Source organism: Ambystoma mexicanum, chromosome 10, assembly GCF_040938575.1.
Source record: "Ambystoma mexicanum isolate Mex_15411 chromosome 10, UKY_AmexF1_1, whole genome shotgun sequence".
NCBI lineage: Eukaryota > Metazoa > Chordata > Amphibia > Caudata > Ambystomatidae > Ambystoma > Ambystoma mexicanum.
The window spans coordinates 687651359-687672901 of NC_090932.1; the positions used below are offsets into that span (position 1 = coordinate 687651359).

At 46.0% G+C, this 21543-nt stretch overlaps 1 protein-coding gene across 2 annotated transcripts in view; it reads right to left on the reverse strand.

Moving 5' to 3' along the window:
- The window catches only part of LOC138491649 (uncharacterized), a 197892-nt gene that overhangs the window by 139727 nt on the left and 36622 nt on the right, over positions 1-21543 (reverse strand). For both annotated transcript variants that reach the window (XM_069618285.1, XM_069618284.1), the window contains one exon: positions 3014-3221. In XM_069618285.1, the coding sequence (XP_069474386.1) occupies positions 3014-3193 (180 nt within the window). In that variant the 5' untranslated portion in view covers positions 3194-3221. The remainder of the gene's footprint in view (positions 1-3013; positions 3222-21543) is intronic.

Genomic DNA, 21543 nt, shown 5'->3' on the forward strand with positions numbered 1-21543 from the left:
CCTCCAACCAATGGCCTCACTAAGGACTAACTTTCTGTGTTGTGCTCTCTGAGAGGCGTTTGGGCCTCATTCCGAGTTGGCCAGTACATGATAAAAGTGCCAGTTATAACGTGTACCAGCACTTTTACCGGACCAGCCAAATGAAACCTTGCCGGTAGAGGTTAAGGATTTACATCTGACCACTCCTGGTAAAAAAAACAGTCTTTATTACCAGCACAGGCGGTAATTGCGGCAACATCCCCCCATGGATGGAATGGGGATTTACCATCCTTACCTGCACTTGTAATCTGCCGGTAATTCGGGCAGCGCACGTGACGGTAATGGCCTTTCCGTTTGCCGGTATTCTGGCAGATTTGCTGCCGGAATACTGCCAAACTTATGTCTCTAAGTGGGGAGTGCCCAAAAAGTACCAGAGTTTTCCTGGCAATTAAACTCACCAAGGTAACTGTCTGAGCCCCAGACGATAAGGAATAAGGGATCAGTACCCTGCACCATGGTAAGGAAAGTCTGAAGATTCGATAGCTAAAACTGGCTTTCTTTGTGTAAAAGAGTATGGATATTTCCATACGGCCCTCATTACCAGTTTGGTGGTATTCCAATGGTAAATCTGCTGGAATACTGCCAAACGGATTGACCGACCCCATCACTTGGTCCGGCGGCTTTAGTGCTGGATTACAAGTGGTGGTATGTGGTGTAAGTCCCCATTCTTTGGAGTCCACAGGACTCCTTGCGGATTTCGGCACAATTAACACCAGCAGTAATTCTGCCAATTTTGGTGATCTTTCAGCGGTAAGGTGGAGGATTTACCTATAGCATTTTGCTGGAGGTAAATGCTCTACTTCATGGCCAAACGAGAAGTTTGGCAGAGCGGGAAAAGTGGCGGTAACGGAATTACCACCGCTTTTACAGCTCCACCACACTCGGAATGATTTAGTCTTGACTAATCTGAGCCCAGTAAGCCTTTGGTGAAGTCAGACAAGAGCAGATGTGCTGAGTATGTAACATGAGGTCTAAAATAAAGGCATACTCCATATTCATCGTACATACCCAAATGTTTGAAACAGTGCACACATGTGATTCAAGGCTGAGTGCAAGCAAAGCTTTCAATAATCCTATAAAATAGGGCAACGTGGAACTAAACGTTCGGGGCGTGTCCCGAAACACTGAGGACCAACCCGAACCGGAAGATCCATTGGAATCTCTGCTTTGGTAACCTACCAAAGATCACTACCTGAAGGCAATCGCTGCTAGGATCTCCTGATTCCAGCTTTCTTACCAAGCAGAGGGAACCATGAGCCATGCTACTTTCCCTTGAAATGGCTGGTCCAGTTACGTTACAAGCCGCCAAGGTACTTCTGCTCCCAGAAGACACCTCGCTGATAGTCTTGAGCAGGCTTGAAGTGAAGAGGCAATGACACTGGATGACAGAGGGCTAATAACAGGTAGAGCAAGAGGCCTACTGCTTCAAAAACAGTTAAACCAAAGAATATCAAACATAGGCACTCGGAACCAACGGTATATGACAAAATTACAGAGTTAAAATTACCAACCCCACCAAGAGACCTAAAAAGCATACCACCAAAGTTCTAACTACTAAAAGTTCGAACCTTTAGTGGTATGTATGTTTGGTGGGGTCGGTAATAAAAATAAAGAAAAACGGCTGCTGGGGTGTCCCCTGCAACACCCCATCACCATACTTTATAGTATAGTGATTCGGGGTTGCGGGGGACAACCCCACAGCTGACCCGGAAAAAAACGGACCTTTTGAATGCAGTAATTTCCGTCGCGGGAAATGTAGCTGCGGATAAATCACACAGATCCGTGTTCTTTTATTGAACTGCAATCCTTTATTTTTAATGAGCGATGATGGGCTTTTCGTCTATTCGTAAGAGAGGGCCTTTCTCTGTTATTCTACCATGCATAGTCTGGGCCTCATTATGAGTTTACCCGTTATAAATACGCCATACAATACCCTTACTTCCAGTGGTAACGGGACTACCTCTTCAGAACTGACTCCCCAGAGTTCAAGTCGCTGTTATTGACCATTATGGAGTTTGGAGCAGTGGTTGAAGTGAAGAGGAACGATCGGGAGCAGTGTTCCACTACTTTTTAATTTTTTTTTTACTGTTAACAGCTCCACTCATTTTTGCAACAATCTCACCATTGCGGAACTGTTCTTTATGAAGTTAAAGCTTCCCTGCTTTACCACCAGACATCAGAGAGAGCTAAGCTGAAATATATTTCAACTCAATTGGCTGTCAACCAGCAGGACAGCAAACCTTGAAAAATGCATGGCACGTTGCTCCTTTCCTTCCTACTCTGTCCTTCCCCCAACCCCCTCGCTGGAGTCACAGTTCCACTACTTTTTTGGTACACTTCTATCACTGGTTTGAAGATTTTACTGCAGGCCATCATTCTGCTGGTAGTAAATGCTGATTCTTCTGGCGTGAAACTGCCAGCCACGTGCTCAATCACCTCCAAACATGTGATATGATGGTGCAACATTTACCGCTATTTTTTTTAGTGTGCCTCCATACATAGCTCTCAACCTTTCATGGCCCCTGGGCGGCTGAAAACACCCGATTTTGGATTCCTTGGGTGAAGGCCCATTGATTCATATGGGCTTGGCTGGTGAGAGAGCTGCCTAAGTGGAGGGTGGCACCCGCCAAAAGCGTGCCAGTTGAGAGGTATGTACTCGCAATGCAGCCTACGCACTTTCTGTGTGCAGAGGAGGGTTTTTAAAGCAACACTAGCATGCCCAAAATGATTACAAAAATTATCAGGGTGCTTTTACTTGCTGGCATATAGAGTATCAGGTGCCATTGGGTAGCATATGGTGATTATCAAGTAAGTTTCAAAAGTCCAAAATCAATTAAGTGTGGTATGTGCTGTTGCAGTAGGTATGACAATCCACAGGGTTATCATAATCCAGGCTTTTTTATTGACAATTCTTTTAATTGAGGCTTGTAAAAAGGACCTTTTAGTCCAATGGCCATTAGCAATTATCACTTACCTTGGTAATGCTGACCTCATTTTCTATGCAACGCCGCAGGCCTTTTTTGATAGTGGGGCTGACGGCACTTTTTTCTTTTGTGCAGTGGTTCTCGTACGTTTTAAGAAACTTCTTCAGGATGGAGACGTCTATAGAAGAAGCTTTCTTGGCTTTCTTTGACTTGTTCTTCTTCTCTGGCATAGCAGCTTCTGTTTTTCAAATGCTGCACCTTTTAGGAAATACCACATTTTAGTACATGTCCTTAAAAGAAATACATGTAAAAATAGTACTTTCATTCTGGCAACCTTTCATTAATATCACCGAGTACTCTGTCAATCACAAAATATTGATGTGTCATTGCTGGCAAAATGGCGGCCAGCGAACAGTGTCTGATTTGTATACAGTGCTTCATACCAGATTCCTCCGACTTCCTTGGTGCTGTAATAAGAGCTTTTATGATCACCCAAGTCAATGGTACTTAGCTTATCGACCTCAGAAGGATGAAGGGCTGAGTCAGCCTGGCTGGAGAATCAAACTTGGCAGGTGCTCACTTGAACTGTAAGCTATCTGCCCAGAGAATGACAGGAAAAGGACCATGTCATTTGTGCGTTTTCTGCCTAAATAAGGTCTAACCTTAAGCGTTACCCAGCAGGGGGGCTATATTGGAGGACTTAGCAGCTTTTAAATGCTGCCTAAAAACCATGTTATTTGACTAAACTGCATTGATCCAATTTAACTGATTGATGTTTTATGTGCGTTTGTTCTGTTTTCAGTCTCTACACGTATGTTAAAGGTTCTGCATGCTCACATTTCACATGATACAGTCTCCATGCACTGTTGCAGTTCTTGGACATGTCCAAGTTGACTGCTGACTGAATTCTATGCTCAAATAAACTCACAATGTTGGCGCACGAGAAGCCATGCAGAGTAAGCAGCATCCTGTGCTAAGCCAAACTCAACGGACAGTGTGCAACTGCCGCCATGCCTTCCTGCTTCAAAGTTTATTCGGAGTTTCTGACCCCCTTTTCCTACTTTGAAAGAAGTATCGGTCTGCCCAAGAAGAACCAGCAAACCCTTTCTAAGCAAGCTTTGATCCATTAATATCACCTGTGGTATATTAGTGCTTAATCTCACTCGGCAGCACACCTGACATCTCTTGCCTCAGGCCCCCTCCAGCCTTCCTTCCTTCCTTCCTCCTGAGAAGCTGCTAATCCCTGCTCTCAAATTCTTTACCCAACACGGTCTTATCAATGCAAAATTGGCTTATGGCCAATATGGTCTACTGATCTTAACAAAAAACACCAATGTGGATCTTCTTTTCATCACAGAAGCTTGGTTCTTGCAGTGTAACATCAGCTCCCTCGACTGCCACACTCCAGAAGACTTCTATTCTGTGGTAAAACAAACAATCAAAAAGATGCACCCGTGCGGCCGCCATCCCTCCTTACTTTCTCAACACACCTCATACCTTGTCCATGAAATTGTACAAATCACTTGAACACCTAACCTCCAAAGCCCTACTCGACTCCAACTCCAATGTAATCATTAAGTGTGTCACCAAGCTATCTAAGGGATCTCAAGTAATTGATATTATTTAAAAAACGGATTTCACACTAGCCTGAATTATATTTGGGTAAAAAAAAAGGCTGGAACTTACCTCAAATAAACTCATACTTTAAGCGTCTAAAATGTGTGGTAGATTTGCGCCTACATCTTGTTGTGTAATAGTAAAGCTTATCTATTTTGGAAACTGGTTAAGAATAAAGTACAACAGTTTCCTTTGTGAAATTATGTATTCCCATATTAAAACTTCTTGCAAGGTCATTCCAAGTTGTATTCCATTTATATTTTCAAAGATAATCAATCTGCTCTCAAATTATTCAAAATTGGGCCAACATGTGTTTCGCTCCGAAAGAGAGTTTCTTCTATAGTTAAAATTCAGGGAGTAATATAATGAGGAAAAAATCATTTAATATCAGCAGGTTTGTGTTGCACGTAACAATCAACCCAAGCATGAGGGAAGGTATACATAAAATGCGACACACAAGTTACAATCAAATTAAGGAAAATCAACCCTATTGAAAAGAAAATAGAAACTGAACATATAATCAACATGATTAAAAGAGATGCCACACTATAAATGCAATCCAGAAATTAGTAACAAATAATATGACATTGACAAATAAGTAATTTGTCACTACAACAAAAGTAAAACTGGAGGGTCGATTGACAGCAGAACTGGCGAGGTGACCTGCATGCCTGGTTGGTTCACATGTATCCACATGAATACAAGCTGTTATGCTTGCTTGCTTAATGTATGCTCAATAGAGTGTAACAGATGGCCTCAATAACACACCAACTCTCAAAGACAGTTCAAGGGTTTTTATTTGCTTTCTGGTCAAGGGGCTTTCTAACGCATGACCCTCTTGGTCCCTCTCGTCTAGAGACGGGCATTCCCTCTCTAACCCAGGCATCCCTCAACCTGGGATGGTCGCTAGAGATCAGTAACTCCTAGCATCCAAGATCTGTCTTACCGAAAAGTCACGGCCTAAGGGCAGTACGCCTTATATATCTAAATCCCCCCCAGGGAACAATCTAGACACACCCTATGCTAAGTTCCCCAAGATGACCTAGACTGTGGATCTGGGGTACCTTTCAGACAATCAGGCCCCACGTGGTCATACCCTCACCTATTTCTCTCCCTATATCGCTTTCACTCGTCCTTGTCGGTCTTTCTTAGATCTCCACCCACTGTCTTTCCCCTCGCTCCCTGACTTGTTCCTATTCTGTCTCTCCGATGTCCTCGTCTCATCTGTTTACCTCCACCTTCCGATCTTACTGCTTACAATTCTCTCTCCCCTCTCTACTGCCACTTCTTCTCTCCTCTGTCTACACAACTACTACTACCCCTCTCTCTACACTACTACTGCCCTCTATCCCCACTACTGCTACCTCTTCCTCCACATTACTATTCCCTCCCTCCACACTACTACCCCCCTCTCTCGACACTAATACCCCTTGCTCCACACTACTACCCCTTCCACACTACTACTGGACCCACGCCTTTTCCCTCAACCACCCTCCTTTACAGGCACACTTCTGTCACTCGCCAATCTCCCCCAAAATCCTCACTAACACATCATGCATGCCCACTGAAACTAGTACACTCCCACTAACCAATACCTCTAGCAAATATTCTCCATGCTCATCTGCTCCATCCTCTCTCGGTCCGCCTACATCCCCTTACATCTCCCCTAAACTACACCTTCTTGCCCTCCCTTTTATTCTTCATCTTCCATTGGCTAGTTTCCTTTGCTGGTTCCCTGGGCCCACCCTGACTGCTCTTTGCCCCAGGAAGGTGGTACAAACATCACAGTATTTAAAAGGGGGCTTAAGCCTTCAGCCCTCTTTCCTTATGGCGGCCTGGTGGGGATGCTGCTGTCCATGCTGCAGGCAGAGCTCGTAGGCTCGCTCTAGGAGACAAAGGGGAAGACAATGGCCAGAATCAGTCTGTGCAGGCACGAGGTGGTGGACAGGGCTACTGTTGGCATGCAACCAGGCACAACAAGAAGGCATAGGGACTGGGGCCCACCCAACCCCCACACCCCACCTCTGGGGTAAGACTGGCTCTGGGAAATCCCTTGGTAGGCTGCCCACCACAGGCTAGTGGGGTCCCCATCCCCTCCTGGACAGGGTCAGATAGCTGACCCCGTGTAATGCGGACTGCACTGTCTGCCATTTAGGGGTTCATTATTTGGATCCTAGTACTTTCCCTTCTCCTTAGAGGAGTACACAACTGCATACTTCTGAGGCTACTTTGCAGGCGCCTCTTTTTGGATTTTTGTCTTTTTTCTGATTTCTTATGTGTGTCCCTGGACATTATTTAAAGTGGTCTGGAGAATAATGCTGGTTACGGCTGGATCATGCCTGTTACCAGAATGCAGGAGGGGTTGCCAATCCAGCAAAAGCTCAATACTTCCAAAATGAGAACTATGCACACCAGTGAAGGGGGCCATGTCACAACATAAAAGGCTACAGGGTCATAGAGAACCCAGAGCATACTCCACTACCTATACAAACCTTCCCTCAAAGAAATAATACCTAACATGTTTCGAAATGCTGAATCCACTCCACAACCTTTGGAGAAAGTGCCTGCAATTGGAAACGAGACATCAGGGCTGCCTCATGGAATTTGTGCGCCGAAAAACGGGGATTTGTCTGCCATTCTGCCCGCAAATCCCCATTTGTTAAACAGGGATTTGCGGGCAGAATGGCGCACAAATCCCCGTTTTTCGGCGCACAAATTCCATGAATCCGCCCCATCATGGCTGCAGGATATCCTGCCCAGTAGTGTAAGTAGAAGGAAGCATAGGACACACTTGCCAGTGTATAGGCGCTATATAAATAAACAATACCATACCATACCAGAGTGACGAGGATAAAGCTGAAGACAAAGCAGAGCCCCAGAGAACATGTTCCAGGTTGCAATGCGTGTGCAATACATAAGACACATATTCAAACAGCCATATTCCCTGCCATTCTGACCCTCTAGCAAAATCAGCAGGATGGGTTGTCTGAAAAATGTTCCAGCGATTTGGTGGCCTCGCCATCTATGCCCAATACATCATGCATTGTATTAAGAACTTAGAGGACTCAGAGGCACCACATTATTACTGAAACGTAAAGAAGGAGTGGTCTCATGGGCGGCGCCAGTCATGGGCTTGGGGGGGGGGGGGTTTGAAGCCCTCCCACTTTGATGCAGCAGTCTTCAGTATGATACTCTGAGGCCCAGCCCGGGCTCAGAGGCAAAAAGCTGTCACAAATGTCACCTCGGAGAGCAGTGCATTTACTTACTTTTAAACATACTTTTAAACTCTAAGAGTAAGTAAGTACATGGCTCTCCAAGGTGAGAAAAATAGTCTTCTACTGTGCCTGAGGCCTCAGTAAACGTGCTGAGGACAAAAGCCTACCCACTGCCCATGCCCAGGAGATGATATCAATAGACCGCCTAAATGGAAGCTAAAGGCTCAACTTTTAGTTGGCCCATGCCCCCAATGACTAGCGTTCCTTTGTTTAACTAAATGGCCTGTGAGATGTAGAGGCATTGGGCCTCATCACGAGTTGGGCGGCGTCCCGGCGGTAATACCGGCCAACTGTAATGGCGTTCGCGCCAACCGGTCCAGCGGTATTAGCGCTGGATCACAGGTTGTGAGTTAACGATAAATCCCCATTCCCCATTGGACTCAATGGTGCATTTTCGACGTGAATACCGCAGGCTAATACAGCAGGCGGTAATTGCGTTGAAAACAGGATGCTAAATGGGATTTTTACCTCCAGAAAAAAGCTGGAGCTGACGCAGCCCATTTAGTGCCCAACTCGTGATCAGGCCATCCCTTAAATGTGGAAGTATTACCGTTACTGCCGCATTTAAGGGCTACTGCCCAGCACGTGATGAGGCCCATAGACAGGGAAGAGCCTTAGAGGTTCCAGAGGGAAACAGGTAAGAAAAAAAGTGTTGTTTGTGTGGATTGTATTCATGTATATATGCATGCATGCATGCAAAGGTGTGGTGTGTAAGTGCTTGTATGTATGTTTGTATGTGAGGGGGTAGCTAAGTGCATGTGTATGAATAAAGTAAGAGTATGAGTGGAGAGTGTGAGTGTGAGTGTGAGTGTGAGTGTGAGTGTGAGTGTGAGTGTGTGTGAGTGTGTGTGTGTGTGTGTGTGTGTGTGTGTGTGTTAGCTTTTTTCTTCATTTTCTCACCTGTCAGGATTGGCAAACATTCACTTCTGAGTACTCTACAGCTGCCGCCTCTGTTATATTTTCATCAGTCTAGCACCACAGGTCCTGCCTAAAAGGCCTAAAAGGGTTGGCAGACTCCTTTATGACTATTTGTAAGGAGGCTTCCACAGGAACAATATGTGCAACGCTGACAATGTGGCAATCTTCTGCAAGCCTGTCCTCTTGCTGCAAGGCTTCCAGGGGATTCTCCTGGCACTGCTCCTAGGGCCCATATCATGTAGTGAGACAGAGGGCAGTCTCATCACTCACTCCAACTCTGGCAATCAGGGCAAGGGAGGTGACATTGTCAGAGAACACAAAACCCTTTTGTTGGAGCCAACACGACCAGGCCCCAGCATTAAAGATTAGAGGGGCTAGGTTTACCACTTCACTGGGTTTTATCTAATGAATTTTGACTACAGGTGGCACCAGGTCAATTGGCCTTCTGTAGTGCCATCCATTCCTTTGTGGCTGCAGTGTGGTAGAGGCTGGAGAAAGCTGAATGTAGCAGTGTCTTGGGTTTGCTTAAACACAATATGCCAACCCCACGAGGGGCACAGTTTGCACACCCAGCAGAGAAGCCCTCTGTCTCCACCAAATTGGGGATTCCAGCATGTGCTGGCAGGTCTGTTCATATGTACTCACTGATATTACCCTCATGGGAGATTCCCTGGGCCTGTGCAGTCTGAGGAAAAAAAGGAATTGCAGGAATCTGCCCAGGTAGGTGCCCCAGAGGGAGATGTAAGGTGGGGTGAAGTAATGCCAATTTGGTAGATGTGCGCCCTCACCTGGTAACTGGGATCGAGTGTAGGGAGCCTTCTGTTGAGACAGAGCCCTGCATCGTACTTGCACTGGGATCCAGATTGATTAATACCGACTGAGCACACTATGTTTAAATCATTAACTCAGTGGCTAAGTGCAATGATACCTATAAAATGTAACTTGAACTCGAATCTGGGGTGATTAGTGCCCACTAAGCACACCACACCATGTTTTCTCCATTAATGCAACAGTTACCTGCAACAGTACCTGTAAAATGAATACACTTTAAAATCCACATCCTCTTCCTTTTCAAGTCCTGCACTTTGAGAAAGTTTTAGCATTAACAAAAACACACATTTTAAATTCACTAGGCCTACATTCTTATAAAAAGCAATGTGCACACGTGTGGGTAAGCAAACAAGAATGAACTGCGTTAATTATGGAAATGCGAGCCTCCCTTTCAGCAGGGCTCTGTTTCTGGCTGCTTTGTCTGCAAGCTAACAGTTCCCTGTTGTAGATTTGCAACCCTTAGATAAGATTACCAGAGCACTGCGTTCCATGCATTCCAGACGGGGTGCAACTCTCAGAATGGGTCTCTCCCCTCACTTTTGCCTGTTCACATCTGATGAAGATTGTTGTGACTTTCAAAAACAAACATATTTTCCATCGCTGCATAATAATCTCCGTTAGTCCGATAAAAGGTATCAAAACTCAAAATGTGATTTTCTTAAAACTGGGCTAACCCAGCGACAAACTTTTCATGTACATTACAATGGATACAAAAATGCATCAAAAACAATGACACATCTGCCAGATGAGGAGGAAAGAATCCCGGCTGGACACCGACACGTATTTGCAAGAAACAAAATCTAACACCAAAGGGATTCAGGATCACAAACCAGCTGAGGAATACCCACAACACCGGTTATGCTGATCAGACATGCAGACACATATCAGAAAAATTAAACAATCACCAGGGGCGTTGCTAGGGGGGGGGGGGGCTAAGGGGGCGATAGCCCCTGATCTTTTGGTTGTAGCCCCGGATAGAATCTCAGGAGCTACAGCCAAAAGACTAGCTAGCCCCGAGTCCCGACAGTCCCAACATTAGTGTAGCCCCGGATCTTTTCCAGACCTAGCAACTCCCCTGCCTCATACACCCACTCTACTCCAAGCAGACAAGTCTATAAGGACATATACAATCTCAAGGGCTACAACTAATACATGGCCCATCACTGCAACTGGATTATGAACTAGAAAAGCACCATAAAAAAACACATGATTACACGGAAGGCCCACAAAAGCCCCTGAAACAGAGATCAAGTTACAAAACCATCACTGAGAACTCAATGTGGGACCACGTGACAAACCAACTATCAGTTAGCAAGCACTCTGAACACCACTTCACAGACAGACGCCGAACAATCAGTAATCCCTAAGGGGCTGACATTCTGTTTGTGAAGCATGGGCATTCACACCCAGGAAACACAGATTGACCGATCACAATTCCGCCTTCCCCGGGCACGATTGTGGTGTAAAAGAAATGTGCGTTTTCCATGGCCACCGTCATCTGAAAAGGGACCTAATCCCTTTTCTGGTAATGGCAGCAGCCATTTTTTCTACATTTTTTTTCTTTCTGATGGGAGAGGTGCTCGCGCTGAGCACATGTCCCGCGCAAGGAAGAAAAATGAAAACTATCCACACCCCGGGGAATCCTGTGGTGCAAATAGCTTTCTCGCCCAGGCAGGGGGTGGCAGACATGGCATTCAAATGCCCGAAGCCCGAGCTGAGGCCCTCGCTTCGCTCGGGTTTACAAATCTTGACCTGGGGGTCCGTTAAACGCCAAGTTCGCCCCCAGTCAGGGTGTGAAAGCTACATTAACTGACTGAACTATTGAACTGGATTAGATTTTTCAATCCAGCAATATTTATGAATCATGTATTATCTACATTGAAGAAAGCACATGGGAAGGGTGAACCATCCTCTTACTGGCTAATGGCCACCATTAATGTAATTTCAAAATATATTTGAATATTCTTGCCTACAGAGATGAACCAAAGGCAAGCAGGTTATCCACCAAGTTAAGAGTGTTTCAATTGAGGGCAAAGTTTATTTATTTATTTATTTGTACTTATAAAGTGCGCTGGCAGCTCAGGGGCATCGAGGCGCTGTTAAATCAGAGAAAGCTTAGTTACATGATACAGCATTGCTTACTGGTTACAAGAGGCGTAGCAATGTTGGCACAGGTTACAGAGGATGAGTGAAACAGTAAGGAGATGGTACGTTCCTTGGAGGAAAGACAGTGGACCTGCCGGGCCGTGAGTTAGTTTAGTAGGTATTTGGAGGTATTACGAGAATTCATGCAAACAGTCACCTCTGAGGTTGGATGGCAGGGAATTCCATTGGGTTGCGGCAATGAATGGGAAGCTTGAGCCTCCTGCTCGCGCTCTAGAGACCCTGGGCACTACTGAGAGAAGGTTTGTGTATGGGGTTCTAGTGGGTCTTTCTGTGAATGGCCTGGTGAGTCTCAGAGAGGTAGTGCAGTGCTGCGTGGTGGATGCATTTCTGGGAGAGTGACAGTATTTTGAATAGAACACGTTCCTTGACGGGTAACCACTGGGCTTGTTTCCTGGCAGCTGAGATATGTTCTCTTCTAGGGATATCCAGGGCAACCCGCAGTGCATTATTTTGTACAATTTGAAGTTTTTCGATGTTCTTTGTGGAGGTACCCTCCAGGAGGGTGTTTCAGTAATCTAACTGGACCCCAATTTTTGCTCTGGCTATAGTGAGGGGCAGTTATCCTTAGTAAGGTAAGGTCTGGCTGCGGTGAGGAGTTTGGAATGGTATGCTGCTGATGATGCAATGGCATTTACTTGCCTTGTCATTGAGAGGTTGGAGTCTAGGTAGATTCCCAGGGTTGTAACGGCCTGACAGACTGGAATTAGTATGTTGTCGATGGTAAAGGAATTGTATTGCGTGTCAAGTCTCTTGTGCGTTTCAGGGGACCCAACTAAAAGTAGTTCTGTTTTGTCTCCATTTAGGCAGTGCCAGTTCTGAGCAATCCAGGTTTGGATGGTGGAGTACACAGAGTTGAGGGTTTTGGAGTCGGCTTCGTAGTCACCTGTGAGTTCTAAGAGGACCTAAGTATCGTCGGTGTAGTTTGTGTAGGTGATGCCTAGTGAGTCGAGGATGTGGAATAGGGGCCTGGTGAAGATATTGTATAATGTTGGTGATGTGCAGGAGCACGGGGGGACTCCACATTGGATGGTGCTGGGGTGTGCGGATGCTAGGTCTAAGAATACTCTCATAGCTCTGCCTTTGAGAAATTAGGTGATCCATGCTGTGGCATTAGGGGAGAAGTGTGCATAAATTGAGAGGTGTTGGCACATGGTTTCGTGGTGGACGAGATCAAAGGCGGCCGGGAGGTCAAGGAGGAGTAATAGTGCTGGTGTGCAGAGTCTCTAATGTCGTCCATTTGGTTCTTGAGGTCTAATAGGGCTGTTCTGGTTCCATGACCTGGGCGAAAGCCAGATTGCCGGAGACCGAGAAGGTTGTTAGCTTCAAGGAACTGCTGGACTTGCAGGTATGCTGCTTTGTCTATTATCTTAAGGAGAAAGGGGACTGTGGTGATGGGCCTGTAGTTGCCTGGTGCGGTTGGGTCTAGTGATGGTGTCTTTAATGAGGTAGCTTTGGCTTCCTTGAGGCATGCGGAGACAGTGGCAGTTGGAAAGGAGGCGTTGATAAAGGCAGTGAGGAAGGGTGCAAGAGTGGAGGCGCATTCTTTGATGAGGGTAGCTGGGCAGATGTCACCTTTGCAGTTAGATGGTTTGATGGAGTCCATGAGTGTCATGACTTCTTGTTCAGTGACTTCTCTGAAAGAGAATAGGGGTGAGTTATAAGATGTGTCAGTGGGGATGTGGGGCGCTTGGTGGTTATTTGACTGTTGGCTGGTTTGGATTTTACTGTGTAGCAGGTCAAGTTTGCGGAGCATGGCATTTGGATGCTGTTGCACCAGGCTTCACCTTTTCGATGAGTTGTGGGGATGGGGTGGGTGTTTCTAGCTCCCTGAATATGGAAAAGATCTCTTTAGTGTTGGAGCTTGCTGAGTCTATCCCGGTATTGAATGAGGTAGCTTTGGCTTTGATGATGGCTATTTTGTATTCGTTTGCCATTTAGTTAAATTCAGTTTTGGTGGAGTCACAGGAGTTAGCTTTCCAAATGGAGAGCGCTTGCCTTTTTTTGGATCGAAGTTCGAGGAGATTGTGGGTGAACTAGGCATTGGAGTGCTTGGTGTGTTTGGCTTTCCTGAGAGTGAGTGGGCGATGGTGTCTATAGCTTGAGAGATGATGTTATTAACGGTTTGAATTAGATATTCTGGGTCTTTCGAGAAGGGTGGTCTTAAGGCAGGAACTGTGATGTGGGGTATGAGTCTCTCTTTAGTCAATTGACAGGTGCTTCTAGTAAGAGCTGGCGGGAGCGGTGTAATAGGTCGGTGGAATGTCTTGGCCATGGTGATAACAATGGTGCCTTGATGGTGACTTGGCAGTTGTGTTGGGCTATCCAGTCAAGGGTGCTGCCCTTGATGTGGGTGGGGTCTGAGATGACTTGTTGGTACCTAGGGTACCCAGTGCTTTCTTTAGAGATTTAGCTGCTGGATCTTTCTGGCCGTTTAGGCCGAGGTTGAGGTCACCTAGGAGGATGGCCAGTGTGGATTTTTTAAAGTTGTCTGCAAGGAGGTGAGTCAGGGTGGCTTGAATGTCTTGTTACTGCTCCCGGTGGGGAGTAGACGATGGCAAGTGATAGTGCTGGCCGGAGGCTTCATGGAGCCAGGTTTCACTAATTGCAAGAAGATCGAGATTGTTGGTGGCGATAAGATCTTGAATGTTAAGGGCGTGGGCCGGGAGCGACCAGGCATTGATGAGGGCGCAGATGAGCAGTTGGAGTGCAATTTTGTTTGAGGTGGTGGTGTTGGGTTCTGGCTTGGTAGTGGTGTAGATATGTTCGTGGGGAGATTGGATGTGTTGATAGTTGCGAGTGTGTTTTGGGAGTCAGGTAGTGTGCCAGGTTTGGTTTTTGGTGTAACTAAAATGGTCAAGCTTTCGGGAGGTGTAGCAAGTGAAGTAGTGGGGGATCCTGTGAACGGGTTGACAACGGAGGTGGAGGAGGGACGGTAATTGAACTTTCTTTGTGTACGTACTGAAAGTCTCTCTTATCTTGTTGACCATAGAACGGGTAAGGAGGGGGGCGAGTGTCTGAGAACTCTAGAGCTAAGGCATAAGTGTCTGTTTAGGCCAAGGCATGCGATAGTAAGGTTAGTGCGGTCAGGTGTTAGTGGTTGTGAGGACTGAAGTAGGGGCGGGAGGGGTGGGGATGGGTAGGAAGGGAGGGAGAGTGGGTTAGAATGGGGTGGGGCACGGGATGGAGTGGTGTCGTGGGCACTCAAGATGGGAGAGGCCATTGCCTATGCGGACGAACATGCCTGCTGTGCAGGGTAGAGTGAGGGTCATGGTAGGAAGTGATAGAGGCTTCCTTGCGCATGTAATGTCTAATGTCGCTGTGCACCGTTCAGTAGCTGAGCATGCAGCAGGGGTCAAATGGCTAGCTAGGCATAACATGGATAATATGGCTAGGCACAACAATGGTGAGGTGGCTAGGCTATGCATATCATGGAAACGTTGACTAGGCATAAAACTGGTCAGATGACTGGACACAACACAAGTAAAATGGCTAGGCACAGCACTAGTCAAATGGTTGGGAACAACACTACAACACTGGTGAGACGACTAGGCTAGGCAACAGCATGGATCAGATGGCTAGGCATAACACTGGTCAAATGGCTAGGCACAACATGGGTCAAATGGCTAGGCACAACACGGGTCAAATGGCTAGGTACAACACTGGTCAAGTGGCTAGGCACAAGGTTGTATACGAATTGTTTGAATGTCAATTGTTCGAATAACAATTGACCTTCTGCGCAATTGACCGAATTTAAACGGTCAATTAGGATATATATGCGGGGGAAACCCCCCGCAGGCCCCCACACAATCCAACCCCCACCCCAACCCCCCCTCCCAATCCCCTTATATTATTATTACACCAACCCAACCCATAATATATATTAAAATGACCATACAGTCAATTGTGCAGAAGGCCAATTAGGACCCCTGTTATTCGAACAATTGTGTTATTCGATTCGAACAATTGTAAACGAACAATTCGGGTAATACCAGGCACAACACTGGTGAGATGGCTAGGCTAGGCAATAGCATGAATCAAATGGCTAGGCATAACACAGATAAAATGGCTAGGCATAACACTGGTCAAATGGCTAGGCAAAACACTGGCAAGACAGTTAGGCACAACACTGGTCAAATGTCTAGACACAACACTGGTGATACGGCTAGGCTAGGCATAACATAAATAAAATGGCTAGGCTAGGAATTACATGCTGAACCTTGGGCAGGTGTTTGGGTGGGGCACCCAGAATAGGAGTAATGGCTGTGGACACAGGTAATGCATTCAGTGCTAGTATGGAGGGCGGGAAACATAGGGTAGAAACAAGGGATATGGGTCACAATGCAGCGTAGCAGAGTAGTAGGTGAGCCGTGGTACAGATTAAAATCAGAGGATATGAGTCACAATGTGGCGTAACACAGTAATAGGGGAGCTGTGATACAGATTAAAAGCAGAGGATATGGGTTACATTGTGGCGTAACACAGTAATTGGTGAGCCGTGATACAAGGTAGAAACAGAGGGGAAGGTTCACAATGCGGCGCAGAACAGTTCAGTTATGGGTGAGTAAATTACACCAGTTGTTTAGACTTTTTAGGCTGGTGATCGCGATGCGGATAGGGCTGATAATACCCTGACTGAGAAATGTTCGCAAAGGTTTGCAGTGTGGTAAGGGGAGTGTAGATGCCGGATAGAGTACGAATTCAAAGGCAGTCATCGGAGTGCGCAGGTAGGTTGAATTGGCTTCCACAAAGGGGTGCTAAGAATGCAGACAGTTGGTGGATGAAGGTCTACAGGTTATGAGGGGGCAGAACGATCATTGGCTGTATTCTTACTGTGAGGATTATGGCGGGGGCCCCCGTCACTCGGTAGACTCGGAAAGGCTCAGTCAGGAGCCTTAAATATGTGTCTTAGTTGTGGTCCGGCGTCCCCTGATTAGGGGATATGCTGCTGGGCTGTCAATCAGCTATCAGGATGCCGTGTTAAGTTCATTAAATACAGAGCTATCCAGTTTTCCACAACCATGCCCTATAAAGCCATACAGTACTTTTTCTTCCCTTTTCTATTTGGATACTTGTAGTTTTAATTTGCCATTTAAAATTCATGAAAACTAGAGGTCCCAGAACTCCAAGCAAAACGAGGACTGTATAACCTTCTCATGCATGGTCACGGGAAACTCGAATGCTCGCGAAATTGCATCAGGAAAAGTCTTGAAATAATCTCCAATGTTTGTTATTTAAAGCGTTATAGTGTACTATTGTCAATGCAAATTTGCACAATGGATCGATACACAAAATACAAAGAAGGCATTTTAATTGACAGTTTTGATTTTCGTGAGATGGTGGTGGACATTGATGCAAAACCTTAATAATAGGTCTTGACCATTAATAGCCACACACTTGTAGACCAGGACATCGAGACAGTGAGGTCTGCTTTCGCTATGCTCTTTTATCTGGGTACTCTTGGCGGTGACGCAGAAAAGACCAGACAGATCACATGCTGCAAAAGACAGATTATTCTAACTAATGAACAGCCAGGCCTTCAGGGCTCAGCTGCAGCGGGTCTATGGTGGACCTCAAACTGAAAGGTTGCTTGCACCAGAAGCCAGCGGCTTTGATGGAGAAGATGCTGCGTCCTGCATGTAACCTTATTATGGATCCTGTAGACAACCCGCCGCCATCTCCAACAGGTTCCTGGTCACTTGATAATCCAGTACATCCACAGCAGATATCCTAGTTTCCTTACCACCCCATCACCTTTGCAGGTCCTCTTGCCACTTCCGGCACGTCTCCTTGCACCATCATTTACCTCCATCTCCAGCAAGATTTCCTACTCCCATGCCTTCCGGTCACATCCTCAGCAGATCGCCCTGTTTCTCTCCAAATTTCCTCCAGGCCCTCCCATCCCTTTTCAGGCTGTCCTGCATTGATCAGTGACGCTGAATGAAAGTAGAGTGCTGGATGGGCAGCATCGCCCCCAAGGGTGTTTCTAGGTTTGTAAAAGCTCCGGGCTACGCTAATGTCGGGACTGTCCGGACTCGGAGCTAGCTAGCCTTTTGGTCGTAGGCCCCTGAGCTCCTACCTGGGGATACAACCAAAAGATCAGGGGATATAACCCCCTCAGCCCCCTCACCTCCCAGCAACGCCTCTGCTCGCCCCCATGCACTCTGGAGGCAGCTGACACTAGACAGCCAGGGCTGCGTATTCATAACTGCACATTTTGGCAATGTAGGAAGAGGTTGAGCTCCTTGACTGGACTGAGGGCTACAGATCATGTTTGGAAGGCAGAGTATTTTACTCACTATTTTGTAAGTTGGATGTCAAATCATTTTTATGAGTATTTTTTAGACAGGTCAAAATCTATTCCAATGCTAAAACAGAAATATTTTTTGCCATCCATACATCTTTGCATCTAGTAATTTATATAAATTGAAATCTTGGAGAATTGCACTCGACTACATGTAAATATGCAGTTTAACTCCCCCAAATGAGCCTCGAAATTAACCAGTGTAGGAAGCGGCAAGCAATCATTTAAGAAGGATTTTAGTGAATAATAGGCAACCCCAAAGAATTGTGTCCTATAAGGAACATGACTTAACTATTGCCGACTCTCTAATGAAATATTAAGTCTATATTTCATTTGCTCTTTAATATTATCATCATGCATAATTGATCAATTTCATCAAGCCACCCCCAAGCATGCTACCTGTTAAATGGTGGCAGATATATTGAAGCAATGTGCCCAGTAAAGGACTGACTCATGTTTGGAACAAACACAGTTCAGTTTGTTTGTTTGTTTGTTTATTAATTTGTATAGCGCACCTGACCCAAAGGTATATGGGCGCTTAATCTTCGAGTTACGGGCAAGGTAGGGTACAATTATACAGTGATGAAGCAAAGGTATACAAGACAGGATAGCAATTCGTGCATAGACAGTAATATAGCAATTCGTGCATAGACAGTAATATGCTGGCATGGTGCAAAATACAATCAAGCAGGAGGTATGCATTCAATCATGGTAGGTTAATTGTTGAGTAACCAGGTGATGACCTTAGTTCTGAAAGGTTGGAAGGTGGGTGTAGATTTGATATCCAGTGGAATGGTATTCCAAAGTTGTGAAGCCAGAACTGGGAAGCTGGAACCAGCAGCTCTTTTGAGGGAGAATTTGGGCACAGTCAATTGTAGTGTATTAGAGGATCTAGTGGTTCTAGTGTTCTGTCTTAGTGTGAATTTGTTGGTGAGATAGGGCGGGGCAAGGCCGTTGAGTGCTTTATAGGTGAGGCAGATAGTTTTTAGATCTATTTTTTGTTGGATGGATAGCCATTTGCATGCGATTCTGGTAGCCGAAATATGTTCTCTTCTGGGAATATTCAGGGCGGCACGGAGTGCATTATTTTGTATAACTTGCAGTTTATTGATTACCGTTTTGTTGGCACCTACGTAGAGACTATTGCAGTAATCTAGTTTAGATTGTATAAGTGCTCTGGCTAAGGTGAGGCAGTTGTTAGGGGAGATCAGCGGTCTACAGGCCCTGATTAGTTTGCCTGTGTAGGCCGTGGCTGAGGCAGTCATATTAATTTGTTTGGCTAGGTTAGTGTTTGTGTCAAGGTAAAAACCAAGGGTTTTTACACTCTTGGCGATAGTGATGGTGTTGCCGTCAATGGTAAGGCTAGTGTAGCTAGGACTAAGTTTCCGAATGGTGTTGGGTGAGCCGACAAGGAGCAGTTCAGTCTTGTCATCATTCAGGCAGAGGCCATGTGTGGCCATCCATGCCTGAATGATGGAGAAGACTTCATTGATCCAAATGGCGTCCGAATTATAGTTGCCGGTTAAGGTGAGGAGTATCTGGGTGTCGTCTGCGTAGTTGGTGTAGGTGACACCCAGATGGTCCAGCTTGTCGAATAGGGGCTTTGTAAAAATGTTATACAAAGTGGGTGATACACACGATCCTTGTGGGACACCACAAGTAATAGGAATAGGGTCGGCCGCTGCTAGGGGTGAGAAGACCCGCATGGTCCTATTGTCCAGGAAGGATTGGATCCATGAAATTGCGGAGTGGGAGAAGTGTACTGCCGATGACAGATGGTTGCACAGGATTTTGTGATCAACCAGATCAAAGGCAGCGGATAGGTCAAGAAGAAGAAGGATGCCAGCTTTACCTTTGTCTTTGAGGTCGTCTATCTGGCACTTGAGATCGACCAGGGCCGTTTCTGTCCCGTGTTGTGGACGAAAGCCGGACTGGCGAATTCCTAGTAGATGGTTTGTCTCAAGGTAATCCTGGATTTGTAGATAGGCCACTCTATCAAGAATTTTTAGTAGGAATGGGACAGTGGTGATGGGTCTGTAATTTGTGGGTATATCTGGGTCGAGGGTAGTTTTTTTTAGTAGTGGTAGGACCCAGGATTGTTTTAGATTACTAGGGACCGAGTTATCAGAGAAAGACAGGTTTATTAATTTTGTGATGAATGGGGAGAGATCCCTTGCAGCATCTTTTATAATCTGAGCGGGACAGCTGTCCCCCTTGCAGTTCGAAGGTTTCAATGACGCTATGATTTTCTGTACTTCGGGTATGGATACCTTTTTGAAGGTGAATCCTGGGCTGGAGGCTGTAGGAGGGGGAGGGGTGGGACTGGAGGTCGGATCATAGGTGAGTTGTTGTTGTTTATTGTCAATTTTAGACTGGAGCCCTGAAATTTTGTTAACAAGGGCATTCTGGATCCCTGTGCACCATTGTTTATTTTTAGTGCAAGTATCCGTGGGAGGAATGGGGTTTTCTAGTTCCTTTAGGATCTTAAAGAGCTCCTTTGAGCTGGAGCTTGCCTCCGAGATCCTGGAGTTGAGCGATTCTTTCTTTGCGCGTATAATCTCATTTTTGTAGAAAGTGGAGATATTAGTGAGATTCGTTCTGTTAATTGCTGAGGGCGCTGATTTCCATAGTGCTTCAAGTTTACTTTTTTGTTGCCGGAGGTATTTAAGTTCTGGGGTGTACCATGTATTCAGGTGCGCTTTTGGTTTCCCTTTGCGCATTTTTAGTGGGGCAATAGTGTCAACAGCTATGGCCATGGAATTATTGTAGACGTTGACCAATTGGTTCAGGTCAGTTGTGGCTGGTAGTGCGTTCAGGATAGGGGTTACCAAGGGTATTAAGGCTTCCACTGTGATGTTACTCTTTTTCCTAGTTAGGCAGGCTGGTGCGGTAACAGGCTTGTTATGCACTAGGCTGCTAGTGTTAATGTCAAATGGGAGGAAATGATGGTCAGTCCATATGAGCTGTATGGGATCCTTCATGGTAATGTTGCAGTTAAGGGCGGTTACCCAATCGAGGATTCTGCCCTTCGAATGGGTAGGTTTGGAGCAGAATTGTTGGAGGCCATGCTCCTCTAATGCTGTGGCCTGGGCAGTGGCTGGGACGTCGAGGGGGTCATTAAACCCAAGATTGAAGTCTCCAAGTATAATCATTTGTGCTGAAAGTTTGGAGCTTTCGGCAACTAGTGAGGTGATGTCTTCCTCAAAGGAGCCTGGTGGGCCCGGGGGTCTGTAAATTAAGTGCATCGTAATGGTGTTCTTAGGGGACGTTTGTAATTTGAATGTGAGATGTTCACATGATTTAAGTGGGGGAGACGAGGCTAGTCTAATATTAAGCGAGGACTTGAAGATGATAGCTACACCGCCTCCTCGTGCGTTAGGTCTATCTGCTCTGAGGATGGTATAGTTGTCTGGTATAGCTAGGGTGAGAGATGGTCCTGCAGCATCATGCAACCAAGTTTCAGTAACAGCAA